The sequence below is a fragment of the Chlamydotis macqueenii genome, chromosome 2, assembly GCF_036417535.1.
Source record: "Chlamydotis macqueenii isolate bChlMac1 chromosome 2, bChlMac1.mat, whole genome shotgun sequence".
Classification (NCBI taxonomy): domain Eukaryota; kingdom Metazoa; phylum Chordata; class Aves; order Otidiformes; family Otididae; genus Chlamydotis; species Chlamydotis macqueenii.
Window position 1 is genome coordinate 147,317,195 of NC_141557.1, and position 23,117 is coordinate 147,340,311.

At 36.4% G+C, this 23,117-nt stretch overlaps 1 protein-coding gene across 4 annotated transcripts in view; it reads right to left on the reverse strand.

Annotated features, from left to right (window-relative positions):
• Nucleotides 1-23,117, reverse strand: part of CSMD3 (CUB and Sushi multiple domains 3) — a 743,929-nt gene that overhangs the window by 631,092 nt on the left and 89,720 nt on the right. For all 4 annotated transcript variants that reach the window (XM_086741185.1, XM_086741184.1, XM_086741183.1 and 1 more), the window contains exon 3: nucleotides 3,066-3,178. In XM_086741185.1, coding sequence (XP_086597311.1) covers nucleotides 3,066-3,178 — 113 coding nt within the window. The remainder of the gene's footprint in view (nucleotides 1-3,065; nucleotides 3,179-23,117) is intronic.

Genomic DNA, 23,117 nt, shown 5'->3' on the forward strand with positions numbered 1-23,117 from the left:
TTCTCCGATACGTTCTTTCCCGAGTAACAGAGAAATTGAACATAGCATTTGCACAGCGGTACCAAAGCTAACCCAAATATGCCACTTGACATTGAGGAAAGAGAGGAGAGAAAGAAGGAAAGAAAGAAGGAGACAAGGAGAGAAAGAAGGAAAGAAGGATGGAGGGACAAAAGGTACAGACTGAGGCTTATGATATTGACGGTAGGAGGCCAGAGAGAGTATTGCTGTGGTCTAAGGGGTACTTAGTTTGACTGGATGCAATTCCAGAGGCTTACATATGATGGCTCAGTATAGTAGTTCTACTGATGATATAATTTTATGTCTTCATACACATTTTCATTCTCAGGAGACCAGAAAATGAACATGTTCCTCTGTGTTATGATCAAGAAAGTCCACAGTAGATTAGTATTTCACACAGATTCTGTTAAGTACTCTGGAGTTTGTTGTCAACGTCCAGCTCAACTGCAAATACGTCAAGAAGGATGGGAGCTCAGAGAAAGATGCTGATGGGCTTTGCTTGGTTCTTTTTTTGTTGTTTTTTTTTTTTTTTTTGTTGGTTTGTTTTTTAAAGATAGTGAACACTAATGCATCCCATATCTATCTATCTATCTATCTATGTCCTCTGTTTCCAAACATTTCAAAGGAAGGTACTTTAAATGATCACGGATTATGAAAGGTATGTTCCTTTTTCAAATCACACCTGGATCTAATAGTTTCAGATATATGTCTCTAGTGCTTATCCTGGCCCCTCATGCTATGTGTCTTTCATTTTTCTTTATTGCAATGATAGGTTGCTAATCATTTCTATCTTAGGTTTCAAATTACAAATCCATAATGAAGCACTTAAGTATGTGGTCTGATATTTAGGGGTACTAAGTATGCAGATGTTTCATCAGGAAGCTAAAAAGGAGCTACTGGGCAATCAAAATTTTTTGAAAATTGGATATCAGGTAGAACCAGATCTGAAAATGTTGATTGCAGGGTTATACACATTCACAAAGAGTACAAGAACAGAAATGGAGATTGCCTTGATGTGATTATAATTTAAACACATCTGTTCTCTCACGTCAAGGACTGATACATAAAATGAATGTAACATAATGAGATTTCATTTCTTTGCTAGCTAGGTATAAAGACAGGTAGCTTCACATGAAGTCAGAAAAACAGGAGTTGAAAGAAAAAAATTCTCACTAAATGAAGCTGCCTTGATGCAACGCTTAAAAAAAAGTAGATCTAGCCATGGGAAGGGAGACTCCAGTGAACTCGGACTCTGTGATCTAGCCTAATTTCTTTCAATATTCCTGATTTCACAAAATAAACCTCAGATTCCAAAAATAAGAGTATCAAATTCAAAGTAACAAGTTTACGTTTTGTTCTAAAATACTGATTTCTGTGGTTGGAAGTAAAATTTCCTCACACTTATGAGTGATTTAGGAGCCTGCATTCTGTTAATCAGCATGTTATTTTAGCCTTGAAAGGAACTATGTGAGAAGTCAGTCATATGTGCAAACTGAACTCTGCTGGTGATCCTCCATTTTAAGTTTAATCATTCTTTATCATAATCAAAATGCATAGTACACTATCTGTTGGCATTAGTAGAGCAATGTATAAGAACAGCAGCTGATACCATATATATAGTGAATTTCCCAATTTATGATACCAAATCAATTATAAAAAATGCTATATATTTTCCTAACATGTATGAGAAGTATATAGCATATTCTGCATAGTTAAAAATCCATAGTGCATAGTACATTTCTGTACAACATTTTTGTAATAACACTTGAAAAATTAACAGACTACAGAGTAGCTATAATCTAGCCAAAAATAATTGTTACACTTATCTTGAATTAACAGACTACAAAGTGGCTATAATCCAGCCAAACCCAGTTACACAAAGCTTGAATTTCTATTTTGTAAATTACCTCTTGCTTATGTGCAAGCCAGAAAAAAAAGAGCATGTGTAATTGCCTCATTTATTTTCTATAATAACTCCAGGGACAAGAAAGGCCTGAAAATTCTTTTATGTTTTTCATTTCATATCTTGACATAAGTACATATTGGAAGGAAGACATTTTACTACAGAGTGATTCTGAGCTGTATTTCTATGGAAGTCCTTCATTGCATTACCAGTTTTCGGATTTTTTTCCTAGATATCAAAGTATTACTCAGCTAGTTACTTTCTCAGAGATTAGTTTCTGTTGCAGATGGGACTCAGCAGGATACAACAATGGCCTCAGAGCTTCTCCAGGCAGTTTACTATAGTTCCTGGCTTAGTGACAGAGACGCTTAACAGAAGCAGAAAGATCAAGTATCTTTAAATCATTTTTTTATGTTAAAAAAATAAAAAGACAAAAACAACAATTTCTGTTCATATGCTATACGCACATGTTAGAGTTCATAGTCTCAGTGCCAAGAAATTGATTTTTAAAAGGAATGGATGATATATTGCAACTCTTCAAACATGCCTAAAGTGAGCTTGATCATAAACAAGACCCTTTCTGGAAAATACATACAATATTATGAACTTCTGGACTTCAGGGATACATGTGCCAGCTCATTTACTTCAACGTCTATGTGAAAACTGTAGACAACTGTGAAAACTGCAACAGAAAAGTAGCTTTATATCAGTTCAGAAAACTGATACAAAAGTTTTACTATGCAGAAGTATGAGAAGGGATCCATCCATAAAACTTGCAGATACAAATTCAACTACCTAGTGAAACTCAAAAGTAATTAGTAATGTCTTGGCAGTAATTTGACTAAGCATACCTTAAAAGCACCAGAAAGATTATGATTACGTGTTCCAGAATTTAAAGAATTTGACATTATTAAAGTAAAGGTCATAAAACATTTGTGTCTGGATGGGGCTATAGATGGTATAGTTCTAAATATTTTTGTTTCAGATGTGAGTCAGTACATCTGAATGACTGCATGGGAAGCAAACGTAACTTGGATAAGCTTATAAATGTGTATTTGTATACATTCTTGTGCGACAATTAGTTTTATTATGTATAGACATCAGAGAAAAAAAAATCCAGAATCTTTTGTTAAGCATGTCTTACCTTCATAGTAAACTTTAAACCCATGAGCACTAACTGCAAAGTCACTTGTCAAGCGCAGTGAAAATACAGATTTTGTACTTGTCACAGGTGGAGGAAGATGAAATCCTGTTAACCTAAGAAACAAAAAAGCACAAGTCATGGTTAGTTGTCTGAAAAAATAAAACTACATGTGACAGATTGCTGTTCAAATAGTATTTAATCATAGAAAGGGCAACTGACTTAAAAGTATAGAGTTCATATTTCTTAATAAAATGAGACTTATATGATAGTTTAAGAAATCAATATAAGATTTTAGCGGCTTTCATGGACACTGAACAAGTTAAGGTATATCGGTTTGAGAAAACTGCACTTAGTAGAGATGATAATAAGATATAGAAAGTAGGCTTTAAAAATAATACAGATTATCAGTAGATGAAAAAAAAAAAAACAATAAAGCAACCCACAAACTACTAGTCAATGTATAGTATTTAGGGTTATGTTCAGACATTTAATGCATTATGTATTTTACACACAATTCTGTTAAAATTTGTAGTAGATGAATTTTCTGCAGAAATATGATGAAAGAAAGGGGACCATGATTCACTTTAATGAGGGAATCTAAGATTATTTAAACTATGTACTTTAGCCTCAGAAAATATATTTCTGCTTTCAACTTAAACGGGAAATCCAGAGAGCATCATTGTGAAATCACACACCCATAAAGAAAGCTCTCTTGCAAGAAATTACAGGGTTGCTAGGTTTTGGGGAGTTTTTTTAGTTGGTTGGTTGGTTATGTTTTGTTTTATTAAAATCACTGTGTTTGAGACACAGATGAAAGGACAATTTTTGGGTACTCATAGCACTGCTGATATGCTCTACTGATACTCAGCTCTACACATACTTTTTATTTGATGTACATATGGTAACACGTACTTTCTCTATTCTAGGAGAATAACTTCATCAGAGTTCATACCTGACCAACAAAATCTATACTATTTACCTGTTGGAATTATGTAAAGAGCAAGTTAAATAATTTAGCTCTGTATACTCACCAGTGAAATCTAGACCTAAAATCTAGGCACCTTTGGAGCCCAGTTAGCTGCATGTGGCAAACTGCATAGTAGATTAGGATGATTTATTTTACTAATGATTAACATTCAATTGCTTTCATGTGTTTGTAGCCAAGCCCCATTTTTACTTATTACTTTGAATTTAGAATTACAGAAAAAATTAGATCAGAAGGGACTCATGGAGGTCAGATAGTCCAACCTCCTGCTCAAATTAGGCTTAACATAAGCGTCTAGACTGCTCAAGATTTACATTTTCCCTCTCCTTTCTTAGAATAAATTCACCATTTCTTTTTTTTTATATACATACATCCAGGATCATGTTTTTATTTACTATTATATATGAAATATAAAATTTAGTGTACACACATGCAAGTACTTCCAAAATTCTTCAATACTTTATGTTAAACACTCATTGTTAAACAGCTATGTATTAAATAAGATTCACAGAGACATTTGGTTCTTTAATACATCTTTATAAGATTCCAGAACACACAATTCATTGATTGGTCTTGTGGACACTTAATAAAAAGATGTAAATGCTGATATTTTTTACTGGAAGAAAAGGTATGTATTTTTAGTTTTGCTTGATATAGGTACTGCAAACACCAGTGGTGTTTGATGTTGCTTTAATACATTTTCTGCTGCTTATACTGAAATTTAGTCTCTGTCTTATTCTGAAAAGAATGGATAAGTTATGTCTTTTCATTACCAATATTTCTAGTCTCACCAGAAGGAAGAGAGATGAGAAGCCCAGAATTCAAAAGGTCAGGAAATTATTTCCTGAAAAATTAATAGCCAAATGGCTAACTTAAAGAGTATCCCCTTAGAAGTAGTGCTTTAGGTGAGAAACTTATTCGAAACTAGCAGTCATCTCCTTAACCTGGTGTCATTGGCATATTAAATACAATTAAAATTCAAATTTCCAGTAGTAGCTGAGGTTGTTTTTTTTATCTACAGCAATTTTCTCTCTTACATTCGATTTGCATATTTCATTGCATTTGCATCAATTTTTTTTTCAAATTTAAAATACCTAATGGAGTGATTCAGCTGTCTCTCTATTGCTATTTTAGACACCATCAGGTATTTGAGACATCAGCAGAGAGCTATTAGATATGACATTGGACCAACATGAGACCCATGCTTTTCTGGAGAGCTGGAGGCCAGGCAGGATCCTCAGGGATTCTAGATGTGCCTACATGCTATGTTAGGCACTTCAATCATCGCTTTATAGCCTACCACTTTGACAGAATAAATTAATACTAGGACAGGTGGGCTTTATTTTTTTTTGTCAGATTTTCATTCACTCAGTCCTTATCCTCTTTCCCTTTTTGGTTTTGGAATTGGCTTATTTAGTGTTCCTTGAAATAGATAAGCAGATCCCATAAGCAACTGATGCTGACCTCTGAGGAGAGAAATCATGGGAACTAAAAGACAATGTCTACAGAAGTCTGAGATTGAAATACACTTATTTCTGTCTCAACTCTTAAGGAAATTAATTTTTGAATTGTGACATTCTGCTGGAATACTTGATTGAGATGCTGCAGTTCAGCTACAGAGTGCTATCCAACATAAAACAGTGACACAAATTTGTAAATTAATACACGGAATGTTAATGCATATGTTTGCTTTGCTCTTGCTGGTTCTTACTAAGCTTGTCAGGTACCTTATGCCCACAGGAAATGGACACATGTCCACCTAGTAGACTTTGACGTTGAGAATGTGAAGGGTTAAATGAGCTGGGTTGATACCTAATGTCGTAGCTCAGCCCCGATAGGGACCAGACTATGCAGTCTCTCTCTCGCTCCCCCCACCCTCCGAGAGAATAGGAGATGATATAAGAAAAACAGCTCAAGGTTTGAGATAAGGACAGGGAGAAAATCCTTAAAGTTACCGTTATGGGCAAAACAGACTCGACTCGGGGAAATATATTCATTTATTTCTAAAACTAACACAAGAATGAGACAGGGAACAAGATAACCTCCCCACACCCCTCCCTCTTCCCGGGCTTAACATTATCTCTACTACCTCCCCTCCCGAGCAGCACAGGGGGGAAAAAGGGAGTGGGGGTCATGGTCAGTTCATCACGAGTTGTTTTATGCCGCTGTGTCATCGTTGGGAGAAGAACTCCTCGCATTCCTCCTCTGCTCCACCATGGGGTCCCTCCCACGGGCCACAGTCCTTTGTGAAACTGCTCCGGCATGGGTCATCTTTTTCATGGGGTGCAGTCCCTCCAGAACAGCTGCCCCAGCGGGTCCTCCATGGGCCACAGCCTCCTTCAGGCCTCCACCTGCTCTGGCGTGGGGTCCTCCATGGGCTGCAGGTGGATCTCTGCACCTCCATGGACCTCCATGGGCTGCAGGGGGACAACCTGCTCCACCATGGTCATAACCACGGGCTGCAGAGGAATCCTGGCCAGGAGCCGCATTACTCCTCCCCCTCCTTCTGAACTGACCTTGGCGTCTGCAGCCATGCCTCTCACAAGAAAAATTCTTCACAACAGGCTGGCAGACGCCTCTCAGGATCCTTTTTACATCTTATTCACTTCTCATCTCCTCTCCACTTCTTGCAGCCTGGCTGGGCCGAGTTGGGCCAAGTCGGCTGCCCGGTGGGAGGCCAGAGGGTGAGGCCTGCAAGGCCCACAAAGCTCAGGCCTCCCCCTCTCTGCCCCCCACTCAGCTGCTTCACATCTTCTCCTCTCCTTCTCTTTTTTTTTCTGTTTTCCCCTACTTAAATACGTTATCACAGAGGCGTTATCACGGGATATTCTGCTACCAGTTGGCTCGGACTTGGCCAGCAGCAGGTCCACCCTAGGCCCGGCTGAGCCCACTGAACAAAGGGGAGCAACTTCTAGCAGTTTCCTACAGAAGCTACCACCTTAGCCCCCGCCTCACTAACAAAACCAGAACACCCAAGAACTACAGATAATTCTGGGAGTGTGGGAAAAGGTTAAGAAATATATTTTTCATTCAGCCTTTCTATGTTAGAAAGACCAGATGTTCTTTTGAAAAAATCTTGTCCATAGAAATTCTGAAACTGTAGTAAATATAGTCAAATTAAAGGTGATCTATTATAAGGAGACATAACATGCATTTAGAATTTAGATACTATTTGCATGCAAAATTATCATGCTTTGTAAAGTAGTTTCAGTAACATGTGAATCTGGCACTGTTTTTGAAATGAATTCACTGTATAAGAACGAATAGACAACAGAGAACATTTGGCAACTTGGAGCTAGGGATGTTGGAATAGATGACCTTTGAAGGTCCCTTCCAACCCTAACCATTCTATGATTCTATATATCAAGTGAACTTTTAGCTGCATGCTGGACTTTAAGCCAACGAGCTCATAAGGAAGGACAAGCTCCCAACTTCAGGATCAAATTAGAGCAATCTTTTAATAATTATAAAGTTAAAATGATGGAAAGCAGTCTTGAATAATCATACAGAAGTGCTCCTAGATAAATTCTTTACTTGAGATTGCAGTGTGATAAATAAGATTGCAGCATTTCCTCATTGCCTGTATATCTTATATAACTGCTATTTGACCAAGTATTGATTACCCTTTTAAATGTGTGATTTTTTAAAACATGTATTTTAAAGGCTTTTTTTTTTTTTAAGGTTCACAAAATTCTAGCATTCCTACAGTCTGTTACTGATTTCCAAAGAAAATACAATTCATCTACAATATTGCAGTTTGGCTTGGATAGGATACAAAGAGATTCATCAAAAGATCTTTTGTCTTTCACATGTTCTCAATAAACTTTCAATTAGCTCATAGGAATTTTACAAAATGAAGAGTTCTAGGCTAACCTGAAACATGTAAGAAATGTTTGTCCCTAACTTATATAAAGTAATGCAGAAATGTTAAAACTTGAACATGTCAACTTATTAAAACTTTATAATTATAACTGTTATTCTATAACAATCTGTTCTCAGGTAATTGAAATATCTGATACACTGTAAGCAGAGATAAAATATTTCATAGAATCACAGAATCATAGAATGGTTAGAGTTGGAAGGGACCTTCAAAGGTCATCTAGTTCAACTCCCCTGCAAGGAGCAGGGACATCCCCGACTAGATCAGGTTGCTCAGAGCCTCATCCAGCCTGGCCTTGAACATCTCCAGAGATGGGGCCTCCACCACATCTCTGGGCAACCTGTGCCAGTGTTCTACAAACCTCACTGTAAAAAGTTTTTTCCTAATATCCAATCTAAATCTACCTCCCTCTATTTTAAAACCATTACCCCTTGTCTTATCGCAACAGGCCCTACTAAACAGCCTCTCCCCATCTTTCTTGTAGGCCCCCTTGAGGTACTGGAAGACCACTATCAGGTCTCCCCGGAGCCTCCTCTTCTCCAGGCTGAACAGCTCCAACTTTCTCATCCTGTCCTCATAGGAGAGGTGCTCCAGCCCTTCTATCATCTTCATGGCCCTCCTCTGGACCTACTCCAACTGGTCCATGTCCTTCTTGTGTTGGGGGCTCCAGAACTGGACACAGTACTCCAGGTGGGGTCTCACCAGGGCAGAGTAGAGGGGGAGAATCACCTCCCTCGACCTGCTGGCCACCCTCCTCTTGATGCAGCCCAGGATGCGGTTGGCCTTCTGGGCCGCAAGGGCGCATTGCCAGCTCATGTTGAGCTTGTCGTCCACCAGCACTCCCAAGTCCTTCTCCTTGGGGCTGCTCTCAATCCATTCCCCACCCAGCCTGTATTTGTGCCTGGGATTGCCATGACCCAGGTGCAGGACCTTGCACTTGGCCTGGTTGAACTTCATGAGGTTGGCACGGGCCCACCTCTCCAGCCTGTCAAGGTCCCTCTGGATGGCATCCCTCCCTTCCAGCATGTCGACGGCACCACACAGCTTGGTGTCATCAGCGAACTTGCTGAGGGTGCACTCTACCCCACTGTCCATGTCGCCAACGAAGATGTTGAACAGGGCCAGGCCCAACACGGACCCCTGAGGGACGCCACTCGTGACCAGTCTCCACATGGACATTGAGCCGTTGACCACCACTCTCTGAGTGCGGCCATCCAGCCAACTCCTTATTCACCGAGTGGTCCATCCATCAAACCCATGTCTCTCTAGTTTAGAGGGAAGGATGTCATGCGAGACAGTGTCAAAAGCTTTGCACGAGTCCAGGTAGTTGATATCCATTGCTCGTCTCTTGTCCACCGATGCTGTCACCCCATCACAGAAGGCCACCAAATTGGTCAGGCACGATCTGCCCTTGGTGAAGCCATGTTGGCTGTCACCAACCACCTCCTTGCTCTCCATGTGCCTTAGCATGGTTTCCAGGAGAATCTGCTCCATGACCTTGCCAGGCACAGAGGTGAGGCTGACTGGCCTGTGGTTGCCCGGGTCAACTATATTTCTATCCAGGTCAACTATATTTCTAGTTATAGTTTTTGCTTTTGTAATATTAATGTAACTTTTATTTTTCTTTCACTATTAAATTTTGGTCTTGGTCATATATATGCCACTTGATAATCTTCAGATAATATTATTCTTAAAACCTGTAATGCATAAACTAATGAAGCTGCATAACCAGTGGATTTCTCCCATTAAACTAGTTACAATCCTCCTACCAATTGTTTTATTTTCTGCTATGCCCACTAACGTATTACATATTCTTTATGCAGCCACTGCCATTTAATACTTACCAAATAAATAGTTATACAAAGTAAGGTACTGCTGGGGGTTGGTCTTGTTGGACTTCATACTGATGAACTCATTATTAGTTGGTGGAGTCCTCTCTGTGTATTTGTGTATTCATATATGCTTTTATTCATTTTTTAAGTAGTAGATTATTAGATTTAACATCTGACTAGCCTGATGTTCCACCGATTAAATTTCAAATTTAGTGAAATCAGGTCTTTTGCCTGCCAAATTCTTGCTTAATATTTTTCCACTAGCTCTGATTATTGAAAAAGAAAAAAAAAACAAACAACATAGATGTCCTCAGCAGAAGAAATTGCTTATTTGTATTTTCTAAGATAAAACCATGCTCTTGTCACCCAATTTGCTACTGCACTTGTCACCCAATTTGCTACTGCATTTGTTGTGATCAGCATCTGCTTGACTGAAATAAAAAGTTCCTTCAGTATTTTTTCTAGGCACAGTTTTATTTTTATCTTCTAACACTCATCAAATAATTGTTTCTGAGGACCCTATTCTCTTACTTGCACATGTCATGGCATTTTCTTATTTGTAATACTGAGATATAAGGGAGAAGACATGATTACTTAAAATAGTATGAATTTTAAATATTCAGTGTATCCAATTTGGCGTCCCAGAATCTAACTGCCATGTTAAAATTACATATTTCCCTATTGGCATATTTCTGATTGCCCTCTTCATGACAATGCAAAACCTAGCATGTTTCCCTTTCAGTCTTTTTTTTGTTGTCTTTTTTTGTCTTTTTTTTTTCTTGTGTCACATCCATAATAATTCCTTAGACATGTAAGCAAGGTAATATGCTTTTAAAAGATCTTTGATGACATCTATGATATTAAATACATTATTTAAACATAAGTGGTGCTTTTATGTTTATGGAAAAGGTAAGAAATTAAATTACTTTAAAAAAGAAATTTACCTACAACTATTATCTAGATGTATCATTGCTTTTGATTAAGACCATACACCTTTAAAGTAGCCCAGGACATGTTAACCTAATGCTTCTCCTCCTTCGCTGAAATTGAATAGTCCATATTCCACACACAAAATCATACAGGTCATTCAGTCTGAAGTATATCTCATGCTGTTGGATTTTTGTATCAAATTCCACAGCCTAATGCTTGAGATTCAGCTCTAATTGTTTTAGCATATTTTACTCTGTGTCCACTGTAAGCTAAGATGAATGCTACAAGAGAAAGAAGGACATTTGTTTTCACTCTTGTTTTCACTTTCCCACGCAGTTTACCAAAATTACATTAATCTTCCTGAATAAATAAAAAGCTTGTCCTATTGAAAATATGAAAAATACACAGGAAAGTTACTGTAAAACGATTGCCTGGACATCGCAAAATATTCATTCCACAACACAAGATAACAGGATAATTCAGGTTGATAGAGACCTCAGGAGGTCTCTATTCCAGCCTCTTGCTCAAGCAGGGTCAGGTCTGAGGTCAAACCAGGTTGCTCAGGGATTTATATCATGAAGTCTTGAAACTCTACAGGAATGGAGATGGCTCAGTCTCTCTGGGCAGTCAGATCTAATCCTTAATTGTCCATGCGACATACTATGTCAGGTTTAAATTATTCTATGTGATAATAGCCTCTTTCACCTAATCTAAGTAACACACCTCGGCGATCACAAATACCACAGGAGAGAGGACCTTATAATTTTAACATGCTTATTCCCACAACACACACTGAAGTCAGAAAGTGCTGTTCTCCCAGTGAAGGAACAGGTCCATAGAACAAGAGACCAGGATTCAGACTTGTTTTAAAAGCCCTAATGTCTATAGAGAGACCTTCTCACAGTCCTTAATTTAAGTAAAATCATAAAAGCATAGAATGGTAAGGGTTGGAAGGGACCTTTAAAAGTCATCTAGTCCAACACTCCTGCATGAACAGGGATATCTCCAACTCCATCAGGTTGCTCAGAGGCCCGTCCAACCTGTCTTTGAACATTTCCAGGGATGGGGCTTCCACCACCTCTCTGGGCAACCTGATCCAGGGTTCCACCACCCTCTTTGTAAAAAATGTATTCCTTATGTCCAGTCTGAATCTCCCCTCTTTTAGTTTAAAAACATTACCCCTTATCCCATCGCTACATGTACTACTAAAAACTCTGTCCTCATCTTTCCTATAAGCCCTCTTTAAGTATTCAAAGGTCACAATAACGTCTCCTCCCCCTAGTTTAGGGGATGGGAAACAAAACAAAGCTCGGATAATAACACTAAGGAAACGTAGAGGTTGCCAAAGCTGAGAAACACAGTGTCTAACATGCCAACCTACAAAACTGTCTAATGGTGAAAGACAAATGTCACCGTAGAACTCCTAGAACAAATTAATTAATTAATTATATTCTTTAACATCACTCCAGTAAAAATACTTATTCCTACATAAAACAGTTAAAAACCTTTGTTAGTACATAGTACTATTTATTTCTTGTACAGATCTTACACAAGTATTTCTACATTCGCACAAAGACACCTTACTTTCCTTAGTTGCCACTATAGGTTTGAGGTGGGTTTGTAGAGCTTTTTTTTTTAAAAAAAAAATAATTTCTTGTTTGGATAGAAGAACAATAAAAATGAAATTTCACACTAAAAAAAAAAGGAAAGTATTTTAAAATAAGTATACCAAAAACTTTCTGAGAGTAAAAAACTCTTCACATTTTACTCATGAATTTAAGTTTTTGAAGATCTCAGAGCACTATATCTAATCTGATGGATCACATCAACAATATTTCCATGATTGTGTATTTCTGACTGCTCTATTACATGTCAGAGCAAAACTAGTTTCCCTTTAGCTCTTCAATGCCATGGCCTTTTCTCTCATCCACGTTCTATGCACCCACCTATGCATCCATGCCTTTCTGACCTTTGAGCAGAACAAATCGTGTCCGAATCGCAAATTCTAAGAACGCCAAAGACTAAAAAGTCAAGAAACAATAGTAGCTAATCCAAGAGAGGATCAAATATACTCCAAAAGAATTCTGATGAGTTTGATCGCACAATTGCTCATGATGGCAATCAAGTCACTACTCACACTTATTAATGAATTTTGGAGAGAGAAATAATAACTTACACTTTGCATTTCTGTCTTTTTGCAGATATGTTCTAACTATTTTTCCAGCATTATATTAGAAAGTAAAATAGCCCAGAATAATTAAAATTGTAATAGATTCCTTTTTAATCCTTCCTACTTCAAAATTTTCCGTTGACCCAGTATACATTTTCCTATAGTATTAAAATAATCAAGCAGCATGCTCTTTTTGCTAATATTCTGCTACACTTTATTAAAAATAATTTAAATTTTAATTTAAATAAAGGATATTAATTCTTTCATAATAATAGAAAGAATTCTATGAAATTTAAAAATGGCAAATTAACATTAATAAGATGAAGTTCAATTACCTTGTTGAATTAGTTCTTTTATTAATCCAAGAGTTTAGAAGGATTCAGAAAGGGACTGGACATGTAACTAGTAAGTAAATTCAGAGTTTAGCAGTATATCACTGAAAGAATTGCTAGAGTTTTAGGAGGGATATGAAAATCTCACGATTTAAGAAATCAATTGATTTCTGGGCAGTGAGTTAAACTGAGGGTCTGTAATGTGTGTATTTCATGTGTGCATTGGGTGCAGGTGCCAGGATTTTGGTTGTGGGCAAGACTCTGTGAAGAGAGGCCAGGGGCTGCCCCATGCTGGACACAGCTGGTTCCAGACAGCTCCACAACAGACCCACTGCAGGACACAGCTGAGGCCATCAGCAAAGCTAGTGGCACCTCTGTGAAAACCTGTTTAACAAGGGGCAAAATACTGCACGAGCAGTGAGGAGTGGGGAAAAAAAAAGGTGTGAAAAAGAGACCTGTGAATATCAAGGTCAGAGGAGGCAGTGCTCCAGAAAACGTAGCAGAGATTCCCTTGCAGCCCATGGAGGACAATGCTAGAGCATATATCCACATCATAGACAGTGGAGGACCCCACACAAAAGCAGATGGATTGTACTGCTTCAGTACCAGAACTAAGTGCAGTCTATGGAGAGGACTCACACTGGAGCAGCCAATGGAGGACCCAGGCTGAAGCAGGGAAAAGTCTGAGGAGTAAGGAGCAGCAGAGAGGAACTGTTATGGACCAACCACAATCCCACATTCCCCATTTCCCCTGTGCTGCTCAGGGAGGAGGAAAGTAGAGGAGACAATAATGAAGTTGAGACTCGGAAGAAAAAGGTGGGAATGGGGGAAAAGATGTTTTACTTTTTTTGTCTTTGTTTCTCGCCATCCAACTCTCTTTCTAATTGGCAATTACTGAAACTTGTTTTTCCCAAGTTGAGTCTCTTTTGCCTGTGACAGTAATCTTGACCCAGGAGTTTTTCATTGTATTTTCTCTTGATGCCTTGTTGTTGAGGGGGAGTGATGGAATGGCTGGGTGGGCATCTGGCAGCCAGACAAGGTCAACCTGCCACAACCTCTAATGTTCTTTCTTACACACCAGTTCAGAACAGACATTTTTGAGATCTCAAAAGTGTATTGGAAAGGAAAAACACTTCCCTACTGTAATTCCCTAGTAATAGACAATTAAGTCTAAATGAAGTTTTTGAGTGTGCATATGCACATGCAAATGTACATGTTGAGAAGTTATTAAGGGTGTTGAATTGCAGCTCAAAGTCTTACACGATTAATCTGCAGTGTCCTGGTAAAATTCAACTGATGTTTGGTCTTCCAGTTTTCCTTCTAAGGAAGCAGTTACTTACCCATTGAATTAGGCAGAAAGTAAGGAATGTAAAGGCTTCTTTAAAAAAAATAAGAACAGGAGTAACTCCTATACTTTTTATAAGTCTATTCAATCTGTTTAAAATAAGTAAATGGAATTTGTCTTAATAGTCTATTAAAAAAAGCAAACAAGATTGAGAAGAACTGGCAGATTGGGTTCAAGTTTTACTCTCACTGAAAAATGTTAATAAAAATAGCTTATACATTATTCAACAATTCATTAACAAATTGACATATGATTTATGAACTAGTTTATTTTTATCAAATTATAAGTTTTCCCTGTCAATATGCAAAACTGCTCATGTGATCCATTATTTTAAAATAATGATCATAGGTCAAAGCTGAATATTTTTAATTGAACGGTTGCTTTGAACTAAACAATAAATTACTCATCAGGTTCTGGCATGATCATTATATTCTTTACAAAGCATATTTCTATAAACTGCCACCATCCATTATCAGTGTGAAACTTTTGTTATACAACTCTCCACTTTTTTTTTAGCATCAGAAATGAAACAGACTTTTTAAATAATTATCTTTTCTATAAAGTTAATTTATTTTAATAAATAAAAAATAGCAAGATGAACCTCAAACAGTAAGTAAGAAGAACGAGATATATCACTACCATACAAATAGCCTTTAAAAATCTCTAGGGTTAGGATTTATGTGCTTCTTGGAAAAAAAAAAACGATCAGAACAAAACATATCAAAACAATTGCTTTTAGAGCTCTCAAAAACATTCTAGGCTCTTAAAGTAACAATAATTTTAAAAATTATGAAGAAAGAAGTACATATTTTTAGCCTGTAACAGCTAGAACATCATGACAACATAGTTTAACCTCCTTGTCTTCTCAAAGCTGGTACAGTACGTTTTAGCAGATCTTGAAGCTTTCTAAGCACTAAAGGAGGGGAGCCTGCTCCTTCCAGTTTTCCCACAATTCTGACACTGACTTCACACTGACTCTAATGATTGGCACAATCCTCTGTGAACTGGTTCATTTAACCACCTTGATGAAGAACTAATCCATTAAAAATAAACCCAAGTCAATTCGTGTAGCAAAGGAAAGCATATCCACAGAGGGATATGCCTGATGAATGCCAGAGCCAATGCAAGTGAAGGGAAGGATCACACAGCCACAGTCAGAGCAATATGGGAGCCGGGTTTGCTTCTGTAAGTGACAACAAGCTTGTAGAGTAGCTCAACTATCTTTTGTAACTTTGCCTTAATGTGTGAAATCAGCACAATATGGAAAGGAGAGATGCCATATTTCGCTTATTACCATTGTAGGTGCCAGGAACTTCCAGAATAGCTTCAACTTATACTAAATATTCTGTGGAGTTTGGAATTCATCCATGAGCAAAATGCTTGTGACTCTATCACCACACATGTTATTTCTGTTCTTGTACAGAGATAAAGTTGTAGTAGCAGGGTATGCGAAGGAGGAAAAGCTACCTGCATATATTTCAGAATCTATGCTTTTAATATGAAAAACTCACTGTCTTAGAATATAAACTCAAAATTAAATAACAGTAACAAACTGAATAAATCCTATCAATTCATCAGCTACATTGTCTGGAAAGTAGATTGAAATAACTTGGAAAAAAAAAAATCCACAGACTTAATTTCACTCCTTTTCTTCCAGAAAAATTGCACTCTCAGTCAAAAGAAACATACTTTTCTTACAGGCCCCTGTTCACTTTAAAAGAGAAAATATAGGCAGAGTACACAGCAGAGAGCAAGAGAGGGAAGTCCAGAGGATGCTACAGGAAGGTGCCTCTCCTCCAACACTGCTTATTACTGTCTTTCTATATAGAGGTGTGGAGCATATGGTGCTTCAGGCAAAGCCTGAAGGAGAAAATCTTTTCAAAGGAGAAATTTTTCCAAAATTAATAAAGATGTAAAACTAATTAAAAAATAAGTGTATCATTCCTGTCAGCACTTTTAATATACATTTATCACCTCTACAACAGAGATTCACAGTGCCCATTCAACAGTGGATTTAATGCAAAACTCATTGTAACCGATCAGCATCTTCCCACCAATTCCCATGTTTTTGAGTCACATATTTAGGTCCTCTACAAACCAACTCTGAACATTCCTATTAAAATAAATTAAAAAAAAAAAATCTATATTTGTTCAGTAATTGAAAAGTAGGCTTTTACTTGATTTTCACCTAAGGATGACACAAAGGACCACTGAAAAACAACACCTATCTGAAGTAGAACAGTTAGGATGTAGAAGTACAGAGCTCTTCAGTTTTAGGTCTATTTTTTTTTTCCCTAACAGCTATAATAAACATAAATCAGCACTCCCAAAGTCATCAGTGTAGGGACAAGATACAACTTACCCATGATGGCAATAACTGGACAACTAGGATATTCTTTTTTTTCTATACGCCTTCACAATGTAGTTTATTGCATGTCATTCTGCTATGCATGAAAGCCTGCAGTATTGTACTGATTTTTTTTAAAATACAATGTTTTTCAAATATTTAAAAAAATTAACAAATAACTAGAACAATTATTGCAGCAGGGACTAAATAATCAATAAATTTTTAAATCCTCCACATAAAACTAAGCAATCAATCATGTGAAGTGTAACTCCAAGGTACAATATACCCAGAATATATCAGAATCTTGCTTACTACAGGTGCACATACTATGATACAAATAGAAACTTGTCTAAATTTTATAGTTGAGAGCTTTTTGTAATTTTAATTAAGGCTACTAGGAGATCTTAAAAAAAAAGTTCTCTTCAAAACTGGTAAGTTCACAGATAGAAACTATAAATAGGAAATGGTAAGGTCAAAAAAAGAAAAATCATGGGAGGATAATTCACTAGAATGGGCTTAGAAAGGTAGGACAGAGACAGATAAAACAACTTTACTAAGGAATGTGGAATTGAATGGAATAAGACATAAGTTATAGACAATAGTTGGACAGTGAAAGTACTATTGTGAAAAGAGGAAGGTGAAAATACATTCAGAGCTTATTTTTCATGGGAAAGCACAGTCAAATCCATTGTTTTCCTTTATAACTTAGAGATCTCTATTTTATTTTTTTTGTCCTATCAATAACAATAATTGCAGAATACACACCCCAAGAATGAGACATGTACATAGTATTTCTATGTGGAAACATAGTATCTTCTTATAATAGTTTTTATAGGATTTAATTTGGAAAAAGAAGAACAAACCTCTAACTAGTTTACATAGTGAATAATATTATTTTTCACATCTCCAAGTTCTCCATTTAGTCCAGTCAAGGTTTCTACTTTATTTTTCTATTTTTGTGTGTGTGGCATGGAGGCCTTTGTGATGATTTTATATTTTAAATATTTTTGTAATTCTATATTTAAATATATTTTCACTTCCTATAATCGCTTGAAATCACAGAGGAAATAAAAATAATTAAAGGAAACTATTTCAGCTGTGATTCATTTTCACACGGTCTGCTATAACATGTTTACAATGGCACTGGGACTAGGCAAAGAATATTTTTGCAATTATTAATAATCAAATGGCTATGAGAGGCAATTACCTTGATTAGCATGTCACTGTGACTTTTTCATCCAGGTTATATTTACAGGGTCAGATTATCAAGTACCACACTACATACTTCTTATGAAGGCAGTAATCTAAGAAATTATTCAATTTCAAATTAAAAAAAAACCCCAAACCTATAACTTAATTCCAGATTTTGCCATGGGAGGAAACTAGTATCAGTGTTTATGATTTGAAATTGGGTTCTTTAGTATGTACTGTTGCTTTCAAACTATCAACAGTTACTCTCTAAATGACAACTGAAATACTGCAGTATATGAACATTTGCAGTACAGAAATAGTCTAGAGGTACAACTGTTTTCACTCAGGCCTTTGCCATTTTTGTGTATGTAGAGTTCCATTTGGGTCTGCTATACCCTTTGTAGCATCTGTTTCTTCTCACTCCTGTCATATCTTACTTGTTGCTTACTAAAGCTTCTCAATTTTTTTAATAAATTAGTGTAATAAAACACATGTATCAAAGATGCTGTCTATATGCATATATCTCTATATAGATATATGTGCTATGTCTTCACAATATTCCTCATTTTTATACTTAGTGTTTATTAGTTAGATCATCACCCTGGTCCCTTTTCATGTCACTTTTTCCAACACTCAATATTCCATTCAAAAATAGAAGCTTCATTCTTTGTACATAGATATACATAGTTACTCTAGAGATCGTCTCATCAACAACTTTAACCACCTTGTAAAAGAGTATTAGAGAAAGGTCCATATGCAGGTTTTAGCAACAGATGTCTTTATTGGTTTCTTGCAGGCCATAGACAAGAATGAACAGCATTTGTCCAAGAAAAGGTTCATTTTTCTATAGTATTAGAAAAGACTTGAAGGAGATGAGGATTCTCTGCTTGCAAGTCTCAGTTAAAACTTAGCCTGCTTAGATAGTTTCAGTGGTAGATGTGGAGAAAATGAATTTAAACTGTGAGCAAGAAAACCAAATCTATTTTATCTTTGAGGAACTTCTAATATTGTTTAAAACTGGATAAAATATACATTTCTCTCTATGCAGAGTTCATTTCATATTATAAGGAAACAATATTTAACTACCAAAATTACTTCAGTCCTTTGTACAGATGTTATCAAGCTAAGTTTCCTATACATCTTGAAATGTACACCTGTAGTGTGTATATTTTACTATGCAAAAATGGAAGTGCATTGGAGTTCTGTAATTTGGTCAAGATCATACAAGAAAATTGTTTAAATGCATGACTGAATTTGTAAATCCTAGTGAAAAAGACATTTTTTGCATGTTGCTACATTTAGGTCCTGAAGATCTGCACTGACTATAGAAGAACTGACAGCAGATTTGGAGATAATTTTTTGATGCTACTAATACTTAGAAAAAATCTCTGGGGATTTTGGGTGTTTTTGGTTTTTTTTTTGGTGAGTTCATTGTTGTTGTTTTGTTTTTTTTTTTGTAGGAAAAGCTGGTCCTCTGTGTCAGCAGATTCAGGAATTTCTAGTATATTTTTGACATTAAGTTGTACTTAGGTAAAATAAAATATAACATATTTTATAGTTACATAAATAATTTGTATGAGAAAATATTCACTTCAAACTGTGCAATGAAATGTAATCCATAGGAGCCACTTTTCAGTAATAAGCTATCATATTCAGAATTTAAGACAGAGAGAAAAGTTCTCCAGTTCAAGTCTTATGCCTAAACATTACTTCATTCTAATAAGTGTGTATGTAACTACACACATATATATATTTGCACAAAGACTTGTATGTTTCTTTTGGCTTTCTGCAGCCAGACCAGTTAAAATAGAATGACCATGCCTTTTTAAAAAAAACCAGTATAGTCTATTCATGTAGGAATTAAACATTCAGAGTTTAGTTTAGTAATAGTATATGGCTGTTCTAGATACATTCTGATTCAATTATCAACTTTATGAGGTATGTTTATCAATATTGTCAACTGCAACAATACAAAGTGAATTCAACCACCGGTTTAAGAGTTACCTTTCTGCCATGTAAGCCTGTTTAACAGTTACACACTCCTGCAATAGAATCTTTTCCACAGGCTATAACTTTCTGGGACAGGATTATTATTGTGAGCTACCATTCTTCCCTGTTTATAGCTGAAACATAGGTGGAAGACTACTGGCCACAGTCTGTGCTGGTATGCTGGTATAATGCCATGTATGTGTGTTGTATATAAGTGATCTCCACAAGAGAAATCAGCTTTGCTTCCTATGCTGTTTCAAATCCCATAAATCAATTTAGCAATGCAAAGAAAAACTAATAACTAATATTTAGCAGAGCTCATTCTCAGAGATGACCAGACTCATAGAATCATAGAATGGTTTCGGTTGGAAGAGACCTTCAAAGGTCATCTAGTCCAACCTCCCTGCAGTAAGTAGAGATATCTTCAACTAGATGATGTTGCTTAGAGCCCTGTCTAGCCTGACCTTGAACATCTCCAGGGATGGGGCACCTACCACCTCTCTGGGCAATCAGTTCCAGTGTTTCATTACCCTCATTGTAAAAAAAATCTTCCTCATATCTAGTCTAAATCTACCCTCTTTTAGTTTAAAACCATTATCCCTTGTCCTGTCAAAATAGGCCCTCCTGAAAAGTTTGTCCTCATCTTTCTTATAGGCTCCCTTTAAATACTGAAAGGCTGCATAAAGTCTTCTTGGAGCCAATATCTAACATTTTTTTTCTAACCTGATAAAACCTTGGCTTTTTTTTGCAATAATGTGAGCATAAGTTCAAGAGACCAGTTGCACTCTGTTTGAATAAGCACCTTATTTTACCAGTTTTAATTTTCTACCTTTCACTCTTGTTGGGTATACAGAAATCTAACATCATAACAAAATATTCAAAAAAGTATAACACAATTTATCTGAGCTACTGTTTTTTCAGCTTTGTATTTACAATCATAATGCCAAGCATTTTATTGCTTCAATCTATTTTCTTAACAAAGCTAAATTTTCAGATTGAAAAAAAAAAATCAATTTAAATGTCTTACCTGCTCTCAGAGCTGAGTATCTATTTACCATTAGATTCTGCTACAGTTTTTTCAATTACCATTTTTTTCTATCTACAAGCTTTACTGTATTTAATGCTGTATGTCCCTACCAATATTCAGTCCTTTTTCAACTTTCTACGTATCTTCTATTTACACTTTGCCATATTTATTTTTTTTTCTTCTGAAATGCACCAAAAATTTTCTTGTTTACATTCATTCATTTCTGTTATCTGTCCCATTATTTTCCACTTTGATTGCTGATATACTGTGCCTTATTTTCTTTTTTAAATTGCCATTGTTTCCTCTTTTCAGTCTGCATTGGTCTTCGTTCTTTTTTTCATTCTGTTTCTTTATCTCATTTTTGAACTTTGACTAGCATTTACACCTTTTCATTTTCTCTTTCTTTGTAAGGGGAGAGTGATATCGCATTTGGTTTTGTTCACTGGTCCCTAAATTCTCAAGTGAAATTCCTTCCTTTCATCTCTTTCCATGCAAATAGTGGCAAAATCGAGGGAACTGTGGATCAGCTGAAAGAAAAATCAATGTCTCAATGATCAGCAGTTTGAAGGTGTTTTGAAAGTGCTGAATCCTTAATTTAATCCTAATCAGCTCAGTTTCTGCTCTGGTTGCCAATTTGGACAGAAAGTAAACAGTGATGAGAGATTAAAAGTACATGTACTTAGGGCATAATAAACAGTCTGAGCGGAAAAAACTCGAAAAGCTACCATTACCATTGGATAATGGAAACTCTTTGAGGTTCAGTAATTAGTCCATTGTCTCTTTATCAACAACTCTTGGTCTACATCAACATCCAAAAAGACTTAAACAGGAAAGTGAAAAAGGAATCTTTGTACATTTTTAGTTGTCAAGGTTACTTGGGAATGAGGACCTGAATGACTGCAAATATGACATGTCTTAAAGACTTAACAAGCAAATAGCCAGAGATATTTGTCTCTGTGAGATTTAATCTAGAATCTCACAGAGTTGCTATTTTTCTTTTATTGGTACAGAATCTGCTAACCTGAGCAACTGTGGGTAACTCTAATAACAGGATTTGAAATGACAATCATAAACCAAATGACAACAATACTCAACAAGGATCTTTATATGGTTTAAGTAAACAAGGCATTATTCATATGAGACAGAACTTACAAAGAACAAAAGGATACACGTGCATGAAGTAAAATTGAGCTACGTGCAACAAAGCCTGGATTCAGAAAGGAGAATCCATCCATCCATCATGGCATTTTGCCCAGACAAGACATCAGCTCTAGCTCTAGGCACCCTGTACTATATCTTGTAGTACTGTAGATCATCTAAAGACAAAGGAAGTAGCAAATAAAACAACTCTTAAAGTCAGGAAATTCTGTAAGCAGAAACCCTGACAGAACAGAAGTGGAGGAAGAAGGAGGCAAAAGCAAGGAAAAAATGTGGGCCTTTTTTTTTTTTTTTTTTCCTTCTGGTTTTGATGAGAGTTAATATGAGAAAGACTGGAGCACTTGCTAACAAATAATACCGAAATAGACTCCCAAAAAAAAAAGTAAGGTAATGACTTTGGCTGGGAGATAGTAAAGGAAGTAACACAGATATAAACCTTCACAAAGAATTAAGGTTAAAGTTCTAAGGAGCAGAAAAAGGAAAGAATCTGAAGCAGAAGAAAAAGATTATTGTAGCTACCAGGGTGGCATTAGGTGACATGTAACAAGCTGGAGGTAGCACTACTGTTAGCAGCATAGTCTAATTGCTGCCTGTTTGACCCAGACTTCTACCCATTACAAGGAGAAACACATATTCAGCACAGTTAAAATAAGAAATGAAAAAGCAAGCAGACCTATTAAATGAGGGCACTGGAAGTTTCTGCTCTTGCTAATATTCATTCTTTTGCAGCCTTCCCTCTTGATAAAATTTCTACAAGATAATTTTGACAATTTAGCACATGTAAGATGTAAATTGTAATTCTTCCACTTTAAAAACTAGAAGTTTCATAGGCAAAATCTGGTCTTCCAGAAATATATTTCAGAAAT